Source organism: Electrophorus electricus, chromosome 6 (genome assembly GCF_013358815.1).
Source record: "Electrophorus electricus isolate fEleEle1 chromosome 6, fEleEle1.pri, whole genome shotgun sequence".
NCBI classification, from domain to species: domain Eukaryota; kingdom Metazoa; phylum Chordata; class Actinopteri; order Gymnotiformes; family Gymnotidae; genus Electrophorus; species Electrophorus electricus.
In genome coordinates this window covers 24191283-24218822 of record NC_049540.1, presented here as the reverse complement: position 1 = coordinate 24218822, position 27540 = coordinate 24191283, and the positions used below count along the sequence as shown (strand labels likewise).

Below are 27540 nucleotides of genomic sequence, written 5' to 3'. Positions count from 1 at the left end.
CAATTTTAGTATTAATTTAGCGGTATTTTATTTTGAGTTTTATTTTTGCTTATTATTATCATAATTGTACCTGTATGATTTATCCACTCCATCTAACCTATGCAATGAATTATCTGACAAACGAAGGAGGATATACCCCCCCTTTGGAGGAGGGCTGTTGTTTCTGTAAGCGAGACGCCCATCATTCAAAATGCAAGCCAATGGGACTGCGCTCGATCCTGAAACTGTACCCTTGCTCTCAGGGAAAGCATGGCTTAAGCGTTTAGCAGTTGATTCCGAGGATCTCAGCTGTACGAAGAGTTACAATATTGCGCGCAGTTTTATATGTTCGTAGTGTAATTTGTTTAAATATCCAGGAGTTGAAACATAGTAGGTTTCAGTGGCGAACTGAAAGGCATTATTCACCGCATGTTGTGTGCATTCGGGTCTTTCGATTTTAATTTCTCCGTCAAACCTGACAGTTTGAAGACAACGCTGAGACAGAGAGCAGAAGCAGAAATTCAGCTTCAAGAACAACGCTGGATGATAAACCAAATTCATGCTGATGAATAGTTTCTGCATTTCTTCTCCGACAGTGGAAACCGTGTTAGGAAGGGACATGCGACTGTTAATTCACAAAACTCTTACAGTTTGAGTAGTAACAGTATTTACGAACTCTTTTGTTCTGGGCAAAGAATTTGTCGGAGCCGGAAAGGGAACAAAAATATTTCAAAATAGATAGAAGTCGCTTTGTTTGTTAATTTTTGTCTGGATAACGAAATTCTTCTGCATTCCGCAATAGCCTGATCGCGGCGTGCGAAGATCTGCGCTTCTACGAGGGATGCGCTCGCCGTCAAACGGGACGGTAGACTGAAACGCAAAATATAAAACGTGAAACTGTAGCATTTTAATCCATCGTATTCTTTGGCATAATTTTCCTCAGAACTTTGACCATACGAAGGACTTCGTTGGTATTGGCACTACAAACATTCTCGTTCATTTAGTATAACAGGATCTGTTTTTACGGCCATTTATAGGCAGTGTACATATTCACACGTGGAAATATTAAATAAAGACCCGGCCAAAAGGCCCCAGATGTGAACTGACTGGCATTTTGCCTACTCAAGCCACCTCAAGATACATCCAAACACTGTAGTTGGACTGAGTCTAAGACTTCTAGAAATGCCGCAGGTGGGGATGTTTCTTTGTGTTTTCGTTATCTTCTGGATGGCTGTGTTCGGCCAGGAGCCTGCTTCTAAGGTTGTGGCAGATCGCTATGCAGTCTACTGGAACCGTACAAACCCAAGGTGAGTTTCGCGCACTGGTAGAGTCCTCATTAAGTGGGCAAGCTGTAATTTGAGAATTTAAGACCACTGTCATATTTACTGTAACGTCTAGTGGTACGTGTTCTTATACGAGCTTTATGTGTTTAATGCTTGTTGTTAATGCTTGTAAGAAGGCTTTCCAAAGGATGCTGTGTGCTGTATGTTTACGCATAAAGCGCTGCGTATGCAAGAAGTGGCAATAGAAGATTATTTTCACACCTATCACAGCAAACACTTGTTACGGCTGCTTTACACATAACAGCGTTCACGTCTGTTGAGAAACCCTCGAAAAATCTAAAGATTTTCCGCGCACGAACATTTCTACTGATTCAACGTGCGCACGAACTCCTCAAAAAATCTAACTACTCTTTGACACTAGAATAATTCAAAATTCAGAACTGACAAGATACCATAATGAGTTATTAAATGAATGTCTTTTAGATTAGTTCTTGTTCGCTGTCAGGTATAAGTGACTTAATTGATAGCCTACATGGTAACGTGCGTGGTAAATGTAAGAGAAACATACTCACCTGTTGGATCTAAATGTTTAAAATATATCTGTGTTGGTTTATGGAGTGTTTGAAGATTAGCTAACAGTTGATCACTAGTAGATACTTAATTACTTAATACCTTCTAACAACCTGTAGCCAATATTGGCCACTGTTGTTATTAATTGGCAGATGGTGAATTTAATGTCTTGCTTGCGAATGTGAATTTCTTTTAGATTTTTTATTTGTTTTTTGTGTGCGATTTTGTTGTACATTTCTAAGTTATCACAGAGTAATTTGGTTGGTTGTAGTTTGTGTGTGCATGCGGTGTGTGTGTGTGTGTGTGTGTGTGTGTGTGTGTGTGTGTGTGTGTGTGTGTGTGTGTGAGTGTGTGTGTGTGTGTGTGTGTGTGTTTTAACATCGAAAAGAAGCATAAGAAAATTTCCCAGTATATGCTTCTAGAAGAAACTCTTACAGGGTAGGCTTCTTGTTCAAAATCATATATATGTGCATTCTTGGTTACGATTTCCTAAAGTTACATGATAATAATAAAGCCCAATAAAATGTGAGTGAGTACTTACCTTTAAAAAAAAAAAAAAAAAAAAACTTAGTCAATAACTTTATTGGCTTAATCATTATTAGGCAACTAAATGTGCAGAATGAATTCACAAACAGGAGTAGGTACTTTAGAATGACTATAGAATTGTTAGTAACGCTAATCCATCCTATCCTTTTACGATTATCCCCTACCACCAAGCCCCTCCAAAATAACAGGTCATCCCTGAGAGCACATCTAAAATGGAAGGCCTAGTGTCCCCTACTCTTTGCAGGACTCCACAGTTTGTCCCCGAGTGTCCTGAAATGAGCTCTTCCCCATTCCCAGTTCTCCCGCTCAGTTGCCATGGGGCTCCCTCCGAGCTAGGCTGTACAGCCCCATGCAGGACTGAGACAATGGCCCAGGCTCCGAGAGGCCTGCAGGAGTGGCTGCTACCCAGCTGGGGGCCTGCTCGTGAGAGTGGAGTGCCTGCTGTGATCACACATTCTGCCCTAACAGCACTGGGCCCATGTTAACCATCAACGGAGCGGCACTGGGTTCATGTTAGGGTGCAACCCCAGGGCAAGCCATGCCTCAAGGGCTAGGCAATGCATGTACGGTGGTGCTGTGTGTGCGTGTGTGTGTGTGTGTGTGTGTCTGTTGGAAGCACCCTGCCTGGGTTTTATCCGGGCAGAATGAGGCCCCTCTGGTAAATAAATGAGTTACTCTAAATGAGTGTCTCTCATTCGCATGCATGCAATCACCCAGTGGCCTAATGCAAAATCTGGCTGTGTTGTATAATGTTGCAGTGCTGTGTGTCATGACCTTGTGCCCCTGGATCTGTCTACATGTCAGTCATAAACCTCAACACAAGTCACTTCCTCTGCAGTTTCCATTACCCAAGACAATGACTGTCTCCACTGTCACATGTGTGCCCCGGGACATTAAACTCCTCTCAATAACCTTGACCTTACAGTTTAAAGTAGTCTTGTTAAAATGTAAAAGACAAATTTTGATCATCCATTTCCTGAGCACATGAGCAATCTGCACTTCATCGGTTAGTAATTTAACATTTTGGATGAAAGATATTGGATCTTGACTCCAACCACTCCTTTTGCTCAGAAGCAGCTGCATCTTCTCCTCTGAATATAGCTCATTAATGTGAACAAATTATAGGCATTAGAAAGTGTATTATGAGAGATCAAAAACAAGATTTAGCCAGGCATGCTGTGAATTATTAGTGTAGCAGTCGGTAACAGAAAGTGATTGCATACATTAGTATGGAGTTCTAAATTGTTTAATGATATTTTAAGAACTAATACTTTTCTACAGTGACTATAGATGCAATCCAATTTTAATTTGGTCTTTAAAGACCACATTTCCACAGTTACTTTTATTTTTTTATTTGCTCACATCAATAACAGTTGGATCTTTCTCTTTATATTTGAACACAAGGAACCTGGTCTTTTCTGGTTTGGAAACACTGCATTTGTGTTTCTATGAACAAATGACCTATAAACTGGTTGCCTTTTTAAAACACACACACATTAAACTAGAACGTAACTAGAATCTATTTGAGCGATACGTATTAATACCTAAACTGTTTTATAGAAATGAATCAGCACTGTAGTAGTTGCCATTTTTTTTCACTCAGGTAGTCCCTAAAAATTAGTTGGGCAATGTGGAAGGGAGCTGCACCTTCTGTTTTACAGCTGAGTTTAGAGGCAGTGCCACTAAGATGCAAGCCTCCCTCCCTCTCTACATATGGTCTCCCAGTCTTCACTGGTTTTCTGGGCTTTCTGAAAATATTGTCAGAGCCAGTCACAATTACAGATCCGGTCAATTCAAGTTGACACACTTTCCTTAAATGCCTCCTGGTTCATTTTCCGCTTTTTTCTTGGGTTAGGGGTTGGTCTTTGAAATGAGTCATGTGCTGAGTAGGAAACACTTGTATTTCTCCTATTTCTTGCTTACTTCCAGCAGCATTTGTAAAAGCAATTATTGCATACATGCATATATAGCTAAAATGATGTATGTGTTGTTAGTTGTATTTATTTTGTTAGTTGTTAAGCATATTTTTTGAAGTGTGTTCTTGCAAGGAAATCATCCTGTGATGAAAATGAGTCTTGTTTATTTGTTGCTGATGGGATGGATCAGTCAAGAATCAGTATTGAATTCCAGTCATAATCTTCTGGGTGTTTGTGTATGTGGTGCCATGGAAGCTGATACCTCCACCCATCTAAGAAATCCATGGAACAGGACTAAGTACTCAGCCTAAGGAACAGCTGGGGAGGGAGATCTTCAGGAGAACAGAACCAGTCTGTGGGTACTGTATTAATCTCAGTTAATACCTTTTAAATCTTTCTGGCAACAGATGTGAAACACTTTTTCTTTCAGATTTCGCAAACTTATTATTCTTAATCTGTAAACCAGTTTCGAAATGTCTGTGGTTCTCACATCCTGCAACTGTCCAATTCAGCAATTTTTCAGTCTTTATCTGTCCTCCGCAGAAATGTAAAATGAGATGGATTTCTTTTAAAGCCCCCTCTTTTCCACCTCGTCACCCCAGCCTCTCATGCACATCCTTAGTTAAGCACTGCGCAAAATGACCTCAAATGTTTTTCTTTATGTACGAGTTCAGTTTTAATCTCCACTTAAAACACAAAGCCCCCTTTTCACTTTGTGGCCAGTTGATGTGATAGCTGTTCAGTGGCATTGTCTGATGTGGGGTTTATATTGTTCCCCATGTTTACCGTGCTTTTACCGCTCAGATGCTCATGCTCCCTGTTGGTTGGTTCTGCTGGAATTAAAAAAAAAAGAAACTCTTGCATCCAAATATTGACTGGGTTTTAGGGTCTTAGCTCTCCCTTAGCCAGGATTTAACCCACGTGAAAGGGTGCCATTGTTCCTTGGTGGATCTTTGCCAGGGTCTAAAGTATGCACGCTTGTACACATGGGAAAGGCATACCATACAGCTTGTATGTAGGAATATGGAGGGACATACAACAGAGGCAAGACACATTCTGGAAGTAGGACAGCCCCCACAGACAATGGAAAAGGGGAATCGGGGGGCCTCAGGGGTCATAGCCCACTATCCCACAGCCCGTCTTGGAGGAAACCTCAGGGGCTGGAAAGTGCTGGAACTCTCTCAAGAGACATGGGGTGCCAGAAGAATGCTCTCTGCTCAGAGAAAGTTTTCCTGCAGGGGAACTAGCACATCCTGCTGCTTGGTGACCCCTCACACACAGAAAAGTTCCTGGCCTCTTACCTCTGTGTTCTCCCTTGGGCTCTTATGTTAATAGGCCTGGAAGATGATTTGTTACCACTTATTGCAAGACCACTGAAAAAAATGGGCTGTGCTACTTGTTCACTAATTTAAAAAATCAATTATATTTTATTTTTGTATTTAAAGAATATTGTTTAGGTTGCCTTAGCAGTCCCTCGTTCTCATGGGACTCTTGGGCTGCTAACAGACACTTTTCATCTGTCCATGTTTACTTGTGGTAAGCTGTTTGTACTTTTCTGTGCAGTTTTAAAAATGTGAGTGTTGAAATGGCTTCTCTGGGGCCTTTGAAGATCTGGCTGAAGGTATTAACGGGGAGACTAAAGGGCTTAAGAGGTCATTGGCCTATTGTGTAAAAACACAAAACACTTCCTCTGGACTCCTTTACCCTTCTATCTCTCCTCCAGTGAGCCACAACCTCACTGGCCATTCATATTCATCTGCCTTGGGCCCTAAAGACCCTGATAAACTTCTTGAAAGGATCCTAAAGTTTGCTAAGCTTGCGTGATAGGCAATGGAGGAAAATGTGGCCATGTGGTAACGACTACTTTGCACATTTTGGCGGGCAAAAGCGCCAGGCAGCGCAGAGCAGGAGATCTTTGTGCTCGTCAGTATGGCGCATTTCATCCCTAAAGGAAATAATGAAGAAAGTGTTTGGCCAGCACACTAAGCTAATAAGAATTGACTGACTTGGCAGGGGTCATCAAGAAAAGAGAACAGAGAATGAGAACAAGCACAATATATACTATCACTGTCTTAGTGATATAGGTTTGCACATCCATTTTGAAGGCAATTGTCATTGGAAACTGATTGGAGACAGTATTTCGAATACTAAAAATAGCGATAATTTTCCTCCATTTTATTTTGAGTGAATGCTAAGTGCATTTGAGTCAGTGCGTTTGTTTTTGTTTTGGGAATATTAGAGTGGTTTTCAAAACAGTGCTCCATGATGATCTTAGTTTGGCATGTTGGTCAATATTTGCCTTGGAATTGAAAATCACCTCAGGGTCTGTGGTGAATGAACCTTTTATGTCCTTTGTGTAAGCCTGTTTTTGGAGAACTTAGCCCCTTATTTGCATCTATATGCCAGCCAGTTCACTGGCAGCGCTATCATATCCATATCATTAAGGTGGAGCTTCAACTAGGGGTGGAAGATTATGATGATACATTAATGTTATCACAGTAAACCATGTCGCCGTGTGCATTTCTTAGCATATAGTAGAGATTGGCTAGAAGCACGGACCAACTGTATGCTCTAGTAAAAAAGAGATCTTATAAGCAAAGAGCAATGTTGTTACACTAATTAGTATTATTTTATTTTTGTAGTGTAAACTATTTTAAACACTAAAAAATATAGTAACATGGTACCTTATTATTAGAGGGTGCTATTTTATTTGTTTGTTTATTTGTTTTCTCCAAATGTTTCTTCATTCATAGTTTTAAATACTAAAGTAAAAAAACATTATAATATCCATAAACCTTTTTAAAATGTGGTACTTATTTATTAGCAATCCTCAAAAAACTGTATATTGTCACATGCACCATGAGCTGTGAAAAAAGTGTTCAAGTATCAATATTTATAGTCAAAATGCAAAATACTGTTTAGTGCAACAGTACAACTAATGTAATTAATCATATTCTTCTTTTCCTTTCTTTTTTTTTTTTGGTAAGATAATTTTTGTTAAGCCTCCAAGAGAACTTTAATATAGTTTTATTGAGCAGTCAATTAAAACTTGATGAAAAACAGAGATGGTTCATTTAATTGCTGATCTGTTGTGTCATGTTTCCTAACAGCATCAACCAAAGAGAATTACTGCTTTTGAGGCAGTATTTCCTGAGGACTGCATGCTCTTATTAACATCCACCCAAAAAATATCATATAACTGTTTTTCAGTGTAGTTTCAGGTCTTCGTGTTGGAAGTCATGCAGCTGTATTCTTTTTTATTTTGTAACAAGAAGAAAAAGAACTGAAGGTCAGCGATAATGACTCTTCTTTTTCAAACCTGAAAATCAGCAACATCTCACATAACAATAAACACTGTATTCATAGTCTTGTGCTGACTTTGTGGAACCTTTGTATGTAGATTATTAGCCTGTGGAGAACAACATAAGGCATGTTCTTCTGTTGAATTTGAGTCCTCTCAGAGCTTTGGGATGGATGAAATATTAAAACCTCCTTTGCAATCTCAGAATCAAGCCTAGCCAACAAACCTTCACATGCAATATGGGGAAAACGAGGTCAAGACAGCCACGGTTGGAATGTCGAGGTCGCCATTTTGTCTTAATGCTGTGTTGCATTTGGCTTGACTTACTGTTAATTTTTCTGTCCTTTTCCATTTTTCACTGTCAATCTTAACAGTTATTTTACTTCTTTATGATTATGTTTGACAATACTGAGTTACAGTACTGGACAACACGATAGGGAGTTTTAATGATAGGGAGTTTTAATGATAGGGAGTTTTTTGTCAATCTTAGTATCTTCTTTCGTTTATACAGAGCACAGACTACAGGAGCAGCCATTTCCCAACTTTCCTCCATTTTGTTTTTTGAGTGAAACAGCTTCGGCAGATATGGGATTACTCTTCAGATATGGGATTACTCTTCAGATATGGGATTACTCTTCAGGCTTTTAGAGACACAACAATGAGCTTTTGTCATTCATTAATTGCTACTTAACTTGGTGATTTACTGTCAGCGACCACAAAACAGTCAAATTTCATATTTTAGTAAGTGCATTCGGAGTTAATCAAAGTCTTGATTGAAGTTTAACTTTGATTTTGATTTATGCCAAAGTCAACAAGATAGAACCAATAACTAATTCAACTGTACTCTTAAACACTAAGTGTAACAGCACTAGCATGGTTGCTGTGCATTGGCCTCCTAGACATTTGCTACACTATCACTGCTACACTGATGCCGATCGTCCGCGTGGCTGGCATGCTGGAGAGCGTGTCCTGCCAGTGCCAGCGTGCCTCTCTGTGCCCATGCCCGCTCTGCTCTAATATCCCGGCGCTCGTATCACTGCTAGGGCAAGCACGCGGGCGCACTGCGCAATCATAGGGATTCGCCGGCCTCCTTTATGCCCGGGCCGAGGACAGGCCTCAGTTATTCTTGTGCATAATTGATGGAAAAGTTAGAATAGCAGAAGTAATGCGATGAGAGGGTGCAGCGAAGCGGAAAGGCGTACAAGTGTGGTGCCGGCAGCCAGGAGAGGGATCGCGTGCGTGGGACAGCAAGACTGGAGGAGGAGAGGAACAAAGTGTCAGCCTCCAGTCAGTCAACCCACAGAACGACCTTATGGCCAACATTCTCGCCAAACAGTAAGTCATGCACCCTAGACCCTTAGAACGCAGTTTCCTAACAGCCAGTTGAAAAAAAGAGCAATTTAGTACTTCATAAGGGAGAAATAACATCTTTTTAATGAGGCCATTACAGGACAACTTTTTGTCTTTATTCTCTTGTAGTGTTGTTATATCTGGCATGGTTGTTTTTTTTTTGTTTGTTTGTTTTTTAAACTTTTTTAGTTATTGTTCTTTTTCTTTTATCTGAGTTCTTGTGTGGTATTGATAAAGGGATGTGTAAGGGTGTGTCACCAGAGTCTCCTTTGTGATGCTGTCTTTAAGATGAGTCGGAGATTGTATATCACACCTTCAACAGCCATTACAAAGAGGTGCTAATAGGTGCACAGCCTGTCTTTGTCTCATGGACAAAGAGGTGCACTAACCTGGATCATCGTGTTTCAAAGCGCCCCGACCAATGTTCACAAGACTTAAAAAAACATAGGGATATTTCATGGATACTGCTTTGATCTGCTCAGCAATGAACCAGTAGGAAAGAAACAATTACATTGCTCTTTAAGAATGTTTCAAGTTTCAAGTTCGATTTATTCGTCACATACATAGTCATACACAGTATAACGCGCAGTGAAATGGTGGTGATATTACTGCTAAGGTTTAAAATATTTTTTTAATACTGGAGTTTTTATTAGTGAATTTATGCAGCATATATACTTGATAATGCACAAATTGTGACAGTGTGTATAAATTATGACCATCACAGACCATGGCAAAAAAAACAAACAAAAACATTTTTATGAGTCCTTTTTATAGAATCTTTTTAGCCTGAATTGATGTTCATGAGTATCTTGAATCTACACATGTACATAGCTGATTAATAAAGGTTATTAACTAGATTATTTCCTTGATGCCAATGTGAAGAACACTGGGTCTTGATTATATTATATAAAAATAACACCAATAGAATTTTAATAAGCTATTGAATTCGAGCTCATATTAGTATATATTTCAGTTTCATCCACAGTAAGCAGAACTAAGAAGTTGGGAAAGTGACTCTGATATAATGGAAAGGAAACCATCTGTCTTGGGCATAAATATTGCAGAGAAGCTATAAAGACTTGTGATGGAAACATAAGCATTGAATGTGCTCAGGAAACAAATGAAGCAGCTTTATCACTGCACCTGAAGCCCACAGGCCTCTACTGCCTAGTCTCATGCTGGCATCTTAAGCCTATATACAGCTTTCTGCAATATAATTTACTGACTTCTTATTCTTCCTGTATTATTCTCAGAGACATTTTAAAGCAAATATTAATTTTGTAGTTGTATATAGTTCCATCAAAAGGGTTCAACATTTGGGCAGTATAGAAACGGTTTACAGAAGTCATTGTCAAGACATCTCATACATTTTTCAACCAATGTGTTTGCAATTTTATTGAGCTGGAAAATAAGTATGACAGAAGCAATTTCTGTATTTTTCAGAATTAATCAAACTCTCTATATAAACTATATAGGAATGTAATATAAAGAGGGATGCTTAAAATGTAGACCTTAATTATTATTACACTTAGATTATTAATTAAAAGTATCAAAAAGAAAAAAAAAAGAAAAAGATCTATTTTGACATATTTCTGTAAATCTGTGACAGTAATGATCGGTGGGCAGTGGTCTCTTTTCCTGTTCCCAAATTAAAAAAAAATTTATTTAATAATTTTTAAAATAACATTAATTAATTACATAAACTAATCCTATTAAAGTTATGTCTGTGTAATGTTTTTGTTACTTACACATTATTATAAGTACTTGTAATTGTAATTAATTTTTTATATACTTAGGTCATTGACTTTCATTATTGTTGAAATAAAAAAAAAACGTTCTGAGATCAGAAGTATTTTATTTCTTACATATCTAGGTTTTCTATAGACATATGTGTCTCATTGAACATACTGGTCGGTTCAATTCCTGCAATTACATGAACATTTCAATACGTTTACAATAAATGGTTTAAAATCTAAGAACAGTTCAGACCAGACTAGAAAATGATTTCCGTTAACTAACACTATTAATACTTAAAAAAGTATTGTTTAATAGTATGCTTCATCTGTGTGTGTAATGGATAAGCACAGGAGCTGAAGGGTTAAGTCCAACTCTTTTGTGACTTTCGTGACTCTCACTTGTCCTCTGTTATGCTCCTATGAGCATCAGAAATGATTTGAGGACTTAAGAGAACCTGCTGTAAAGTGCTCTTGTATGCGTGACTGTGAGGTAGTCGCATGGATGTGAGAGCTTGTCTTGGTGAAGTGGAGACACGCAATGCACATGGGACATTCAGTCCAGCTTGGCTGTCCTCAAATATCAAATAGTCAGTAAGATGTTTTAGTCTGTTGTCTTGAATTTTTCTGCTGTTTTGACTAGCACCAATGGGAAAAAGGTTGATTTGTTTGTGTATTTTCAAGAGCTCAGTATTGTGTTTGGTGAAATAATATCATTGTTATTCTCTTAAGTAGTCGTTTACCCTTCAGCAGACTGTGTTATTTAATTTATGCTGTTCCTTTATTCCTTAATGATTATCTTTGTTACTGTTATAATGACTGTAGACTTCATTAAACTAGGTCACGAAATGGAGAAATCAGTGGGCGTGGTCAGAAAGATCAACCAATAGAACCACTGATACACACTCTGCAGATGTGGGATACCCAATAAGATTCTGAGGGGCTGAATATTTTCAGGCAGATCAGAGTGACATGCTATAGTAACTTGAAGTGGGCTGTCAGCTCTTAGAGGTTCACATTAGCTTTCATTTACATAAAGTTCCTACACATATAGTATTGAAATCAGCTGCTGCTGTTGAATTTTTTCTACTGACTCAGACCACAGCTGAGAGTTAACTCTCAGTGTTCAAGGACACACACACCCTCCTGAAGACCTCTTGCTTTCTCTGAGAGATCCGGTTTGAATGTAACAATATTATAGGACACAGGGGCCTCCCACAGATACATTGCCCTCCCCTAACTCTCTCTCTCTCTCTCTCTCTCTCTCTCTCTCTCTCTCTGTCTCTCTTTGTCGCCAATTGTCTGCCATGGCCAACAGATGCGTTTTAAGGGTGGATATCAAATTATGTGAGGGCAGAAATGCTTTAGACTGGGCCTCAGCCGTGGCTCAGCTGATTTATTCCCCTTTTTTATTCTCTGCAGATCTTCTGATGTCCGCCCCCCACCCCATCTCCTATCAAGACAACCTTGCTGAACTGATAATAATCTATTGTCAACGCTCCCTTATCCCAGTAGTTCCCACATGTGCTCAGTGCTCACTGTGTCTCTGTGAGATCTTGGAATATACGTCTTATACTGGTGTTATTTTACAAGCATACCTCCCCTAGTTTCGCCTTCCCAGAGGGGTTGCAACTCCCTCCCACCCCATTTACTCAACCTGATCACACATTTCATTATGTCATGTTTTCCTTTCCTTGTGTTTCATTGTTTGGCAGCTTATGGCATCACTACCTGTCGAGTGCAATATTGCTCAGGGGCTGCAAAATGCTGTGTGTAGAGCAGTGGGCTGCAAGCTTCGTTGAGTCCAGATGCTCTTCAGATGATTGTGATGCATTGCTTGACTTTAATCCGAATCTGCGCCGTTGCACAGTCACAGCGGCTAATTTAATTTGCTGTGAGATCGCGTGAGCAGACGGGGTGGAGACACTGCACAAGGCCCTGTGTGACCAGAGCCCTTTCTTGCCAGCGTCACACTCCGCAGGAATAGCAGCCTGTTAATTACTCCTTGGATTTGATTTTATGCGACATCCTGGCCCAGAACGCCTGTTTCCACTGGCAGGCCCAGTGTTATTCAGCTGAAACAAGACACTCTGAACAAATCTCCACTGCTGAATCTTATCAGGTAGTATTGAACGAACAAATTGTGAATAGTTTACTTACCTTCAACACTCTGAATACATTTCTCCACAGCCTTTTGTTACACTCTGGAATGGAGAGGTAACGTGGGGGACCAGACATGTGATTCAGAGCCCAGTGGTACATTATTTTGGTCTTTTCTTACTAAGAAATGGGGGGGAGTTTTCATTGAAGAAAGATTGGGACGCTGACATTGTGGCAGCAGTATGACGTTAGATCCAGAGGTTTATGAGCCGGGGGTCACCCTCAAATGACTGTAAGCTGTCATCTCATACCAGATGAGGGGTGTGTTATCCTCCAGCCTGGGAAAAGGTTCCGGACCCAGACTAATCACTGCAGCCCACTCTGAGATGTTTATGATGCATTAAGAATGTTTTATGTTTCTTAGAAGCCAGGTGAAAAAATCAGTCTTCTTACTCAGAAGCAGTAATTCAGGTTGATATTGTCATGCCCCGGCCGGTATCCAGGTATCCAACACTGCACAGACCCCACATCAATCAAAGTCCTCAGCCACTCCCACAATCCCAATCACGAAATTATTAAATTATCACACACACCTATGCTTTATTCTGCTTCCTTTCATTTTAAACCCAACAGGTGCCATAAGTCTACCTAGAATCTGAGCAAGCCAGGTCTTCTTTACTAGAAGCCTGTCTTTTTTCACTTCACTTTTGTCAACCATTTCTGAATAAATATTTTATGTTTTATTTTGCACACGCATCTCTCTCCTGCTTCATCAAAATGTCACTGATTCATGGAGCTTTTTTGTTTTGGCTTAGACATCATTCAAAGATCAAGGTCATCTTGAGCCTGCAAGGTGTAAATGTTTTTCTCATAATACACACATGATAAAAGCCTTCTGGAAACACCAGTCTTGGAAATGCTGCTTTAAACATGCTTTAGATTCCCTGTCCACTGGAGACTTTTAGTATGTAGTTAAGCTGGGTGTATATTTAGAGGCTAAATAAGTATTTATTTGTTTGTGTGTGTGTGTGTCTGTGTGTATGTTTGTGTCTCTTTATTCAGCTCTGTTAGCTTGCGGCACTACTCAAATGACCCTGCATGGCTGGGAGATTTGCAGTGTCAGGGAGAAGTCAGTTCAGTCTTTAGCAGTCAATGTGCTCTACTATCAAATAACTGAACACATCTCTCTCTGGCCTGCAGGCTTTGACTAACTACAGAAACAACGACACAGACCTTTTTCAAATACTTGATATATTACCTACACCTCCTTTAAAAAAAGGTTTATATGACCCTGTCGATGCAGTCGTTCCACTCACCCCTCATTTTCTCTCCGTAAGCCACTCAAATGAGCTTCAGTCAGGGATTTAATGGTAGTTGCACTGTGTTAATGAAAGCTCGACAGTCTGATGGAAACAGCCATACAGTGTCCACTTACGGTCTCCTCACAGTGATTAATGGGAGTTGGGCGCATCCAGTTAGTCATAAGCATCACCTAGAGACTGCCTCAAACCTACCTCGAGTCTGACTCGATCCTCAACCTGCCATATACATTCACTGCAAAAGTAGGGCTCGAAGCAAACGAAGGACAATAGAGAACTGGGCCAAGCACAGGCCAGCACTGGTGAAGGCTGGGGCTCCCAGACAAATGGGCTCCCAGAATCCCTCAATTAAAGAGCATGAAAACAAGTTGGCATGATTGCCCTGAGGAGTCCAGTGTCTTTCAGGTGTTAATTGAATTGGTGCGAGTGCCAACAAAAACTTGCCCGTTTATGCAAGAGAGATAGTGAGACAAAAGAAAGGAAAAGTGAGAGAGAGAGAGTGAGCGAGAGAGAGAGAGTGAGAGAGAGAGAGAGAGAGAGCAAGAGAGAGCAAGAGAGAGAGAGTAGCCTGCTTAGTCCCATGACTGTGTTAAAACCACAGGCATTTTAACAGGGCGTACTGGTGGTGTTTTGAGAGAAAATATGCTAACTGTGCGATATCTGATATATCTGATAGTGAGTCGTTCCCTCCTGGGACTTATCAAACCAGTAACCTGTGAGTGCCCTGTTAAAGGGGTTGTTTAGAAAAAACGAGTCATGTTACGAGAGTGTATAACCCTGTCTCAGACCGATTATCTCTGATAACTGATAACCATTCTAGAACACTGAAATGACTGTTTAGCTACTTTTAGCTAAGGTCTGTGTTTTTAGCTAAGGTCTGTGTTTTTAGCTAAGGTCTGTGTTTTTGTTTTGTGGGTAAGGGTAAAAATATCACTGGGTAAAAGTGCTTTTGTTTTTGGTGCAGTCTTCTCCAGTTAGCATGTGGAAGTAGACAAGGGAAGCACTGAGTGAAATCATTGTAAATGAGGGGAGACAAGAAGCACTTTTGTCCACGCAGACCACAGCACAAGCATTTAATAGTGTCTGGCACCTTGCTCTGGCCTAGACAGGAGATCTCAGCATGCTCGGGCAGGGTGGGAGAGTAGAACTCAGCTTAATCTTTTCTGACTCTTCACTGTCTTACATCGGAAGATTCTATACATCCACGACCATAAAGCTCTGCTCAGTTAGGAGGTTATGTTCCATGTGAGTGGCTTGAGTTTATAGTGCTTTTTTGGCCTATTAGCTGCATAAATAAATACGGTGCCGAGGCGTTTGTAAGCAGAAACTCTGGGAGAGATTGGAATCTGGAGCCAGAATTGCAACTCCACCCTGTGTTTGTGTGTGTGTGTGTGTGTGTGTGTGTGTCTCCTCTTGGTCAGTAGTGTAGGCTGTTTCTCACAGATGGAGGAAACTGCACGCCAAGAGAGTGACTATCAGCAGCATCACAGGGTCTTTTCCTCTGGCACAGTTACTTCTGGGCACTCCTTCTCCATGGTTCCTCAGAGGAGGCACCCCAAAGCCTACTGACACCACAGCCCAAACACACATTTGCAGCTGCCCTTTAAAGCAAACCCTCTCATATCTGAATGTGATTTCCCACTGCTCTGCCCTCATGTCTTCTGCTGGCTAAATGCTAATTCCATTTTGCTTTGGCCAACTAAGCATGGATTTTTTACTTGAACACCTTGGGAAGGTCTTAAGCATGCAGAAGAGCATGTATCTATGCACATGAGCACTCACACATGCCCCCCAGTGCCAGCCTAATTATGTGTGTCTAAAAAGGCCTTTGTTGGTGATTTCCTGTACAGAAGATTGGTGGGCAGGGTCGAGCGGCCCAGGCTCATCCAGCATGACCCTGCTTTTGTAGCTCCTACTGACCCCTGTCGGCCTTCCATTGCCATGGCAACGTGGCCCCCACTAACCCTAGAGAAGGGTTTGAATCACAGGCGAAGCACTGTGCATCAATACATGGATCAAAGATCTGTCTGGACATGCAGGACATTCAATTAAACAGATTTTGTTCCCATCGCCTCTATGGCACACGAGTGGTTACAGATGCGAGTCCACCAGGTGTGTCCCAATGAGCACGTGCTGTGAGTGCACTGCCTCCATCTCAGCACTCACTGACAGCCACAGCAATGTCTGCATGACAGGCAAATAATCCCCGAGATTAAGTTGGCCTGCTGTCGTGGCTTGATGCGGCCTGAGATCTGCTTTTACGAGCCTGGGTAAGTGCTGCGTGAACCTGGCCATAAAGCTGCCTCCACATAAAGGAAACCCTCAGAGCTGTGTGCCCCTTCTCTTTCACATATGTGGACCTGACCATGTCCAGAGCAGTGATCACGGCCACTCCTGCCTGTACATTAGGTAGAAATACATAAACATTGGTGCTCATGCTGTTAGTCAACATCTGGGCCCTTTCAGACACCTGCTGCTGGTGGTTTCAGATGGCCTGGGAATATTCTGAGATGCATGATGAAATATGACTGCAAAGGACATGCACGAATAAGAGTGTAGCGTGATCGCCACGCACATGGCTATTCGGGGAACTGTTGTCATGGTACCAGCAAATATGGTTACTTATCTGGTGCGTTGAGTCTAGGCAGTGTTTGAGCAGAGTGGGCACCTTTGTTCTTGTAACACTTTTTGCTGTGCTGGAGTCCACTGGCATCTATAGCCTTTAAATGTCCTCCCAGACATAACTTATCCGAGTAAGCTGGCCATGAAACTGCGTGACGCAGTAAATGCATGCCCCTGTGCTCAGCATGAGACAAAAAAGAAACCTTCAATCCCAGACTTCCTGTGGGAATTACACATACACTGAACTACAAAAAGGAGAGAGTTCTTCCTGTGGTAAATAGAGGCTGGTTTATATACAATTATGGTTTGAATGAGCATTGTGAAGTGACCGGGTCCCTATTTACATTTGTGCTAAATGCACTGAAGCGCCTATTAAACCTTGAGGTACCCAGAACATGAAAGGCTTCATTGTGATACCAAAGAAATTCTGGTGGCACCTAATCACAAAATAAAGGGGCTGAAAATCCCAGGATCTCACAGCAATCTCTCTGGGTTATCTTGAGGCAGCGTGACCTTTGTGACATTGATAGGATTTTACACACACACACACACACACACACACACACACACACACACACACACACCCACCCACCCACACACACACACACACACACACACGTGCCCGCAGACACTTACACACACAGATACACACAAACTTGCCAAAGCACACTCAAATGTGTCTAAAAACACACACCCCAGGCGTTTTAGTTGTGTGTTGCTGTGTGGTGTGTGTTTCTCTTTGAAGCAGCAGGGGTCTTTGGGCAGACAGCTTCATGGTGTTGCACTCCACTGTTTGTTTTTGGAAAACACAGTTCTGGATTTGGAGCTACCTCTCTGCAAACCAGAGAAAATAGACACAATAAACATGGTTTGTTTTTATAAGATTTTACACAAGTCAAAACTAGCAGTGATAGCTACATTTTTTGCACATAATGGCCACTGGACACTTCATAAAAATTTGATTAATCGAAATCTATGCACATGTTGTTAATATCTCTTCACTGTGGCACTGGCCGGACAGCGGTGGAATCATCCCAGACCCAGCTTTCTCACAGCCTCTCAGCTGACAGTCACCTCTTATGTGAGGCCAAACATGTGCTTTGTTTTAATGCTGGTCCTCTGATAACCTGCAGTGTCTTATTCTCTGACGCCTTCATTTTTCCACGGGCTGTAAATAAAATAAACATCTCTTTTTATTTTTGGCACACATGGCCAGACAGATGAGGTGTTCCCGTCTCCTGTGTTAAATCATAGGCCAGTGCAGAAGGACCTGCATTGGGCTTCTGCGTCAGCCAGACTGAGGAATGCAACTCTCAGGCTGATTATTAGTTGTGGACTCTAGACTCCAGCTCCTCAGTGCTTCCTTTTGCAGCCATGCCAACAGCGATTACAGCTGTCTCAACATGGACACAGGATTAGTAAGAATTCGTAAGAATTTGCACTAGCCAACGTACATAAAAAGTTTATCTTAGGGAATAGGGGGAGTGGTGGAGATTGGGGGGGGGGGGGGGGGGGGTCATAGCTTTTCTTACATTTGGACAAAATCCGAATGAAATCGCCTCGTAGCAATGTGGCATCTGGAGGTCATGTCACTGCGATGCATTCTCTTCCATCTGTGAGAGGAGAAACTAGGTTCTGGGCTGCTTGGTGAACTATGTTTTTTTTCCTTCCACACCTGTGGTTGGTGAAGCAGATGGTGCTGATATTGTACAGTCCAGAACCCCTGCAAGGGTTCCTGGTGAAATAGAGCATGCTTATTATTAGGGTGAATTGGCCAGTCACTAAGCAGCACAGAACAAGTGCGGCCATGGCCCTCTGAGGGCTGGAAGTGTGGGGTACAGGCTTATGCAGTTTAGAGTGTTGGGTACAGGCTGATTCAATGCAGGTAGAGGCTGATGCACTGCAGAGTGTTAGGTAGAGGCTAATGTAGTGTGGAGTGTTAGATAGTGGCTAATGCAGTGTGGTGTGTTAGGTAATGGCTTATGCAGTGTGAAGTGTTTGGTAGAGGCTGATGCAGTGAGGTCTTTTACCATCACATGTAAATGAGTGACTGCAGCCTCAGTGTGGGATTTGTAGGTTTGTAGTGGCATCCTCAGAGACTGTACCGACCGACACGCTGACCTTTTCTCTGCTGATATCTGCCGGGTCTCAAATGCCACTCATCTCAACATGACAACCGAGAGGGCCATCCTGCTCCACAGGACTGTGTGAATGTCAACCACCAGCCTCACATACGAAACCACTCACGATCACTCCTCCTGCCTGTGGTTCCCACAACATGGACAGCGAGGAGTGATGAAAGAGTATACTAGGTACATGGCAGTGGATCTAACCACTCATTCTTCTCCAGATCCACTATGAAAAGGCAATTGTTCCCCAGCCAGTCTTTGACTGAGATAATTACTGTGTACTACACAATGTTGATGTCTGTACGAGCAGCCTGTTTTTTGTCATGGGCAATTGTTTGGTAAGCTATTTAGTTAACAGTGTGAAAACTTGGGCGATATGCTGATATCGGTCCTATCATCTGTGTTCCTGTCTGTTTGTATGTCTCTTGATCTCATTTATGTGGTTTTGCATCTCAGGGATGCCTGCTTTCCAGCATCATGCACTGCTTTCCAGCTTCATGGCACTAGTGTCAGACAGTGAAGGCCTGTCCAACAGGACTGACTAGAATTCTAGAGTCATATGGTGTGACTTAAGTTTCAGTGAAGGGCCTGAGGGAAGCGTTTCATGATTCTGGATGTGTGTGTGTATTTGTATGGAGGTGCGGGTGTGTGTTCACACATACATGCACATGCAGCTGAAACCACATTGTCGGCCGTTTGCATTGCCTAGCATGATAAAAGATGAAAAGAGTTTAAGCAAGCCAAGATAAATCCCATAAAGGCTCTGGGGTGACTGGAATGTACTGTGTGTTCCATCTATTATGGTCTAGAGGAAGGAAAGACAAGCACGAAGTAGGAGGAAATCCCTTATCTCTCTATAGAGCTCCATGTGCCTTTGATGAAAGTGACATGTGTAGTGTTATCTGTACATTAAGGGGGGGAGCACCACCTCACCAGGCTTGACTTTACACCCTGCCATCATCTTCCTCAGAGGCAAACAGTAGCTCTAATGACCCCCCAGATATTCTAGATCTGTGGAACATTCACAAAAAGATCAATAATTCATAGGGATGTGCATTTAATCTCAATTACCCGGGAGCATTTTGGTGAATGGCCAGCACATTCAGCACATCTTTTTCAGGAGGCCATTTAGAGATCACATGTGTCTATTCACGTCACCTGCCATTGGCAGTGTGGCTCAGTAATAAGGGTGGACCATGGGGCTTCTGCAGGAATGAAGGCTGCTTCAGACAGTAAACTATTATTGCTCCTTTGGGACAGAGCCGGACTCTTGTGGTTAGATTTAAATGCCCTGCTGTAGTGCTCTCTATATTGGTGAAGTCCAAGGGTGGAGAGGCCACTTTAGCACAAGCGATTTAGAGTGTGCTGTGTGGAATGAAGTGAAGCTGGACCCAATTTCCAGCCAGTCAGGGTGGATGACTCTGGAGATGCTGCATCAGTCAAAAAATAAGACTCTCTCAAGCTTTGCAGTGCTAGTTCAACTCAAGCATCACGGTGCTTGCTCAAATCAAGCACCACAGTGCTAGCTCAGATCAAGCATTGCAGTGCTAGCTCAAATCAAGCACCACAGTGCTAGCTCAGATCAAGCATTGCAGTGCTAGCTCAAATCAAGCATCACAGTGCTAGCTCAGATTAAGCATTGCAGTGCTAGCTCAAATCAAGCATTGGTGTGCTAGCTCAAATCAAACATCACAGTGCTAGCTCAAATCAAGTGCATCCAAAGATGATGACAGCACTTGCCCTTTCGTCATGAGTCATATGTGACCACCCCCATCACCACTGTGTTGTGTCCTCAGCCTGTGGATGTAAAATGCTGACTGTGCAGGATGAAAACTCTAGCAGGCCTTGTGAATCACTGGCTGTTCTAGAGCTGCACGTTTGGTCACCATAAAATTGTGGCCATTCTTTGTGGTGACATCAAAGCAGCACATTAATCCGTGATGTGGAGAGGAGGACGCAGGAGAGGATCCCAAACTCCATCGCTCCATCACTTGTAATTAAAGGTCTTTCTGCTGCGGCTGGCCATCCCCCACTTCCCTCAGAGAATTTATGGGACAGATCTATTAGCCTTTGACCCAATAGGGTTGGTGTGCAGTGTTGCAGAATGGTAGTTCACCAGGCCAAGATCCTGATCAGTATTCCTGAAATGCTCTCCATTTGGCTAATGGACATGGTGTCATAAGTGTTCTGCTTGAGGAAAGTGCCATGAGGTCATGTGTGACCTGATGTGTTAGTTAGGAAACAAGGTTTTATCATGAGGTAAACCTGAGAGCTGGTCGACACCCACAATTCTGTGTTCTGCCTTTCCAAATTCTGTTTCTAGCCTAATGCTGTACTGTAATGACATTTAACTTTAATCAATCATCTAATTAACAAGAGCATGAATGGTAATATCTTTCACTTACCAGTCAATCAATCATTCATTATTTTAATAGTGAGACATTTAAATTCAAATTTCTCATGTGTAGACACCCACACTTTTACAGAGCGTAAATATTAAATGGCAATGTACTTATTGTGGTATTTCTGTCAAAGATCAGCTGTTTAGGTGCTAAGACATCCTGACAGCTGAATAATATGATGTAACGGGAATGGAAAACAGTAAATAAATAAACTCTCCTCTCCCTCTTTCACTTCCTCTCTTCCTTCAATGCTGTGTGCCTTCAGCTCAGGTAAGACACTGAGCCTCAGAAACATACCACCACTCACAGCCCATGGTCAAGTGTTGGTCTCGTCTTGTCTGTTTCTTAAGCTGTCAAGCCCCAAGATGCTTTGCGTGTCTGTGTGTTGTAGGTCATTGTCTCACCCTTGTAGACTGGCAGAGCCACAAGGCACAAGCTCCCGTCAGGTGCCTATGCTCGGCTGGTACGTGTGGGGGCTCTGTATAAGCAGCCCACTGCCACGCACTAACAAGGCCATTTGCTCTGCTCCATTCACTAGGTGATGCGGAGGATCCGGCAGTGGAGCGTGTACACTGAGGCAGATTGGTGTCTGTCAGAGGTTCCTCCACTCCCCTCCTCCAGATCTGCCACTTTTTTTTGGGGGGGGGAGGGGGGGGGAGTAGGTGGGGTTGCTGGTAGTGAATGTATGGGGGGAGTATGTGGGAGTGAGGGTGGTGTATGTATGGGGGGAGTATGTGGGAGTGAGGGTGGTGTATGGATGGGGGAGAACGGGGGATAGGGTGGTGTATAGATGGAAGGAGTTGGTGGGTGGGTGAGGGGGGGAGTAGGTGGGGGGTGGGGTGGTGTATGGATGGGGGGAGTATGTGGGAGTGAGGGTGGTGTATGTATGGGGGGAGTATGTGGGAGTGAGGGTGGTGTATGGATGGGGGAGAACGGGGGATAGGGTGGTGTATAGATGGAAGGAGTTGGTGGGTGGGTGAGGGGGGAGTAGGTGGGGGGTGGGGTGGTGTATGGATGGGGGGAGTATGTGGGAGTGAGGGTGGTGTATGGATGAGGAGAAGGGGGGATAGGGTGGTGTATGGATGGAAGGAGTTGGTGGGTGAGTGAGGGGAGAGTAGGTTGGAGTTGAGGGTGGTGTATGGATGGGGGTTATTGATGGCTAGCAGCACAGTCATTAATGGAGTGCGAGAGAGAGAGAGAGAGAGAGAGAGAGAGAGAGAGAGAGAGAGAGAGAAACGAAAGAGAAATAAAAAGGGAGACAAAAACAAATCTCTGTGGGCTCATTCATCTGGCGGGGCCACTGCATGCCCTCCCTGAGCTGAAAAACAGAAAGAAAGGGGGGGGGGGGGGGGGGACTGGGAGAAGAATGAATAAATGATCATTTACAGAGGTAGAGAGATAGTTGGGAAGAGAAGACAGAATAGGAGGTACAGAACATGGGCCATGAGCCCCCTTCTCTTACCCTGGCTGCTTATTTTAGCATGTAAATAGGTACCGAGAAAAGCTCTGTGGCTTGGGTCAATAGTTACTGATCTGTGTTTTGGTAGTGGATTATGGGGATTTGGGAGGTTGAAAGATGCTCCTGCATGTTTGAGCTGTCCCTCTGGACAGCCTTGCTCCATCTGCTAGAAACAGAGGCTCCTTGCATGTCCTTTTTAAAAAGTGTTTGCAGTCATAATTTTCTTGATTCTTTGTACTTGTACTTGTAACTTTTGCAGATCCCACACCTTTATTGACTTTTTTTTTTTCTTGAAGATAAACTGTACTGCCTGTTGTCATTTCATTGGTATACCTTTAAAACACAGACGTTATTTGAAAATAATGGTGGTGAGTTTAGCGTCTTTCTACTATTAACCATTCTGTCCTTGCTAAACACATACTACAAGTCTGTAAAGGTTTTCATGTCACTTTGCAATGCTTTTCTCTATTGTTCTCACCCTCTTTTTGTTGATCCGGCTGCAGGGCAGGGTTTGGGCAGCTGCTGCCCAGCCACCCTTGCTGGGCTCTGAAACAGTGAGACAGAGAGCAGTGCCTGAGGCTCAGGGAGAGGGCTGGGGAGATGATAGGTGTGGAGAGACGAAGCTTTGAGCCAGATCCCTAATCAGGGCCTGCCTCTGCTCCTGGCATTCTCCACCAGCCCAAGGTGTCCATCTGAAGAGGCAGACTGTCATCACGGAGGGTCTTCTCTCAGGCCTGGAGTGTTCCGCAGATTAGATTCCCACATTCCAAAGATAGAGTGTGGGGGGTGTGGGGCTGGAGTTGGGGTGAGAGGGTGGGGGTGGGGTCAGTGCTCCTTAGCTCTGTAGTAACACCATGGCTGGAGGAGGAGTTGGAGGTGATATGCTTCCTGAGAAAGAATAAGGTATAGATAAGTATATCTGTTCCTCATGTGCCACAGACAGTATCCATTTGTATATCATCTGAAGGTGGCCTCTGACAACTAGATGGCATCACCCTGAGGAGTTTGTGCCTAGTTCCACCTCACAGGAGAGAGGTCACACTGTCTCTCTCAGTGTAGAATAAGTTTGGTGTGGATGTTTAGTGTGTGAAGGAATGCCTTTCAGTTTATTTATCCTTTTGCTTCACATTTTCATTATGACACACCTAGCATACACACTGACTAGCATACTTATTGGCTAGCATACACACTGGCTGGTATTCAGACTGACATATATGCTAACTTTTTGTTTTACTCAGTTACAGGTCATCCCTTGCAGGCTTTTCAGAAGTGCACTCTGGAATGCCACCCATGCAGCGGTTCTAACCCTCCGACATCGGCCTCTCACTGCGCAGTCACCCACTCTGTTATTCTGCCTGCAGCACAACACACCGAAGCCAGTTGGCTTAAAAAATACTCAGAATTATTCACACCCTGATCATTTACAGTATGCCTTTGTTCTGCTTCCTCGACATACAAAAAAGGGTCTCCTCTTCTCACTGCCTCTTAGCCAGCCATTGATGAAACCAAATCCTTTGTGTTTTTCCTGTTAACCATTTCCATATCCTCTTAACTCTCACTGTATAAGCTCATAGCTCAGGGCTGATCTAGCACTTTGATTATGATCCTTGTGCTGAGCCTACGGATGGTGGCACTGGAGCCTTTCCCATTTGGGTGTGTTTGGACGGGGGGAAGCTTAAGTCTCATTAGGCCTGAACGAAGACTGAGCTGGAGGACCTGTTTGTGTTTGGAAGCTTGCCTGACCCTCACGCACAGGCCAGTGAGAGAAAGCTCCAAGCTGCAGTGCAGGACCAGCTCGACCACATCTCGTATTTCAAATCCACTCAGATGAGGAGGATAGTAGCGCTGTGAAACGGAGATGATCATGTGTAGTCTATACAGCAGCACACAACAGCCGCATGTGGCAGGGAAGTCCTTTGATAAAGGGAAGTAGACATGAAGAGCAGATGAAAGCCAGCTATGAACTCTGAAATGGCTTAAGGCTAGATGCTTCATATGTTACACTGACACCCAACCCAAGAACATATTTTGATGCATGTAGAACAGGTTGTCTTGTAATGACTCTCCAGGCATAGACATCTACAGCTCTACTCATTGAGTCACAGCCATATGCCTGGTAAACAGGAAGGGTGGCTACCAGCTACTGAATTTCTTTGGGGGGGGTAGAGGAAACGCTTTGTCTGTCAGGCTACCATCCTCCTATTCTTTCATAAACACTTGCACCTGGTTTGCCCTCCCTTCATAAGGGATTCTGTGCTCCTGGAATCCACTAAGCCCCTCGACCTTCCTGCTATATTTGCACATGGATTTGTAGAGGAAATTACCAAATCTGCAAAGCGCTTTGTGTTGCGTTTTTATTCAGTGCGGTGCGTCTGGTCTCCCAGCTGACTAGCTCTGTCTAAACTGTGTTAAATACCTCAGCATGAGCTGCTGACAGAAGAAAGACCTGGCAACCCTCATGTCTTCCACTATGGCAGTGTGAAAGACCTGGCAACCCCTCACTGCGAACACTACAGCGCTGTGAAAGACTCATTAGGGGCTACTGTTCGCTTCTAGTGAGAAAACAGCTTTCCGGCAGTGACACACAAAAGAAATGGATGAGAGATTGAAGAAGACAACGTGTTTGCCTAATAGCACTATTAATGTTACAGTGAAATTTAGGCACACAAGTTGCAGCCACCTGCATTTGTATCAGATTTTCAGCAAGGGATTTATTGTACCATTGAGGAAAAAACCCCATCTTTCTGGCTCTGCTAATACAAACCTGTTGTACATGTGTCCTGTTTCCTGCTTGCTGCCGTCTCCTACTTGTCATCTCTGTGCTGCCATCTCTTTCTTGTCATCTCTGTGCGTTTCGGAGCAGTGCTGGCAATCCCCAGCTTTAGCAGGAAGTCTTAAATAAAGAGAAGCAGAAGGAGGCTAGAAACCCACAGCCAGATGGTGCTAAATGCTGATTAAACCTTGGATCTTTGAACCCCATAGATCTTTCCAATTAGCCATTGTGCGGACACCGGGCTGAAGTGGTGGGGGGACTAGAGCCCCCTGCGAGGCTCTAGGCCCAGCTTTGTCACCTGACACTCCCCCCGTGCTAACAGGCCCGGTAAGAGACTCTTCAGATGACTCAAAAACATTAGAGTGGCTGAGTTTCAGTGGGACAAGTGTGAAGCAACAAGAGCCAGCAGGCCCAGAGGAATGCTATGCATGGGAGGATTGAATGTGGGCCCAGCCTTTTCTGTGTGTGTGTGTGTGTGTGTGTGTGTGTGTTTGTGTGTGTGTGTGTGTGTGTGTGTGGGTGTGTGGGTGGGGGGGTGGGGTGTGGTGGGTGGGGGGGGCTGCGTGCGGCCAGTGGTCAAATTGTTTAAAAAAAAAAATATCCAGGGTGAATGGTTGGTTTCATAACAGTTTGTCTCAATCATGATTTTGTTTCAAAAAACTTCTTTATAGATATAATTAAAATACTGACAATAGACATCTTATGTGATATAATAAAAGTGATCAGAAGGGAATGCAAAGGGGGAATGGCAATTTTAAAATTTTTCTCTATTTTTATTGGGGAGATGACATCCCTTTGTATCCCCCTCAAATCAAGCCCAGCATGGGGCTCTATCTATATACAAGTGACTATATCTGTTTGTATGCTTGATTTCTATGCTTTCATGTAGGATCGAATATGGAGCGATTTCTTAGAATGAGGTTCATGGTTGGATTGTATTTTCCACCATAAAAAAGGACTACGAAATGCTTCCTCAGCTGCGTTATCGCAGTTTATTTTTCTGGGGTTTATGTACCTTGCTTAGGTAAGTGTGTTTATGTGTGTATGAGTATATATATATATATATATATATATATATATATATATATATATATATATATATATATATATATATATATATATATATATATATATATATGTATGTGTGTGTATGTGTGTGTGTGTGTGTGTGTGTGTGTGTGTGTGTGTGTGTGTGTGTGTGTGTGTGTCTCTATGCTGCATCACTGCTCACCTGCCTCTCATTCTCATTAGCAGCAAAAAAAAGAGCAATTGTGTAATTCTGCCTGACATGATAAAGAGCAGCATCATCAGGCTGCCTATGCCAGTGCTTCACATGTCCACATTAGCCTCGTGCAGCCTGCACAGCTTTAGCCTGCTCCTGTCAGCCAAGCCCTCCTGCACTCTCCTCTGAATTCACTGTCACACTCTGGAATGTTAGCCAGCCTCTACCCTGCCTCTTCACCACCAAACAGGTATGGCACGCGGGTAATCACCCAGGCTGCCCTCACTAAGTTCCCCACTCCATGCTCTAAGATGGAACTGTGAGCAGTCACCTCTCTCCTGAAAGCCATCTTCCAGAGGGTTGAAGAAGTAGAGAGTCTCTATGTTGTTAGCTTGGGGGGAGGGGGGGGGTGTTTATAGCACAGTGGAGGGAAATGAAGCCAGAACAGATCTTTTGTCTTGCAATAATCTCAGCTTGCTTAATAATATCATTTTTCCATTCATTAACAATTCTTTGCTTGTATTATGGCTTTTTGAGCTCTGTTGAAACCCTGTTGAGCTGCTCAAATATTTATAGTTCAATAAATTAATAGACATTATTTCATTTGAAGGTTCCAAGACCAATTCATTTGGCCCTGGAACACAGCCATTTTCCTCGCATTTGTGTCAGTAAGAGCCAGATGCATTGTTTGTCAATAACAGCCTAATAGCAAAATCATAAATTCAGTACCCCAAACTACTGTCTCTGGATAGCTCGTGAAGGTCCACTATTACTATAAAGAAGTGCTGTGCAGGTAGGTATCAGGTTTCTTGGCGTGTTGAGAACTGTGTGCGGTG

The 27540-nt window shown here is 42.9% G+C and overlaps 1 protein-coding gene across 1 annotated transcript in view; it reads left to right on the top strand.

The window, feature by feature from the left end:
- The first annotated feature begins 274 nt into the window (after positions 1-274).
- Positions 275-27540, top strand: part of efna5a (ephrin-A5a) — a 42376-nt gene continuing 15110 nt past the window's right edge. Inside the window, exon 1 of the mRNA XM_027012383.2 lies at positions 275-1286. Coding sequence (XP_026868184.1) covers positions 1162-1286 — 125 coding nt within the window. The 5' untranslated portion in view covers positions 275-1161. The remainder of the gene's footprint in view (positions 1287-27540) is intronic.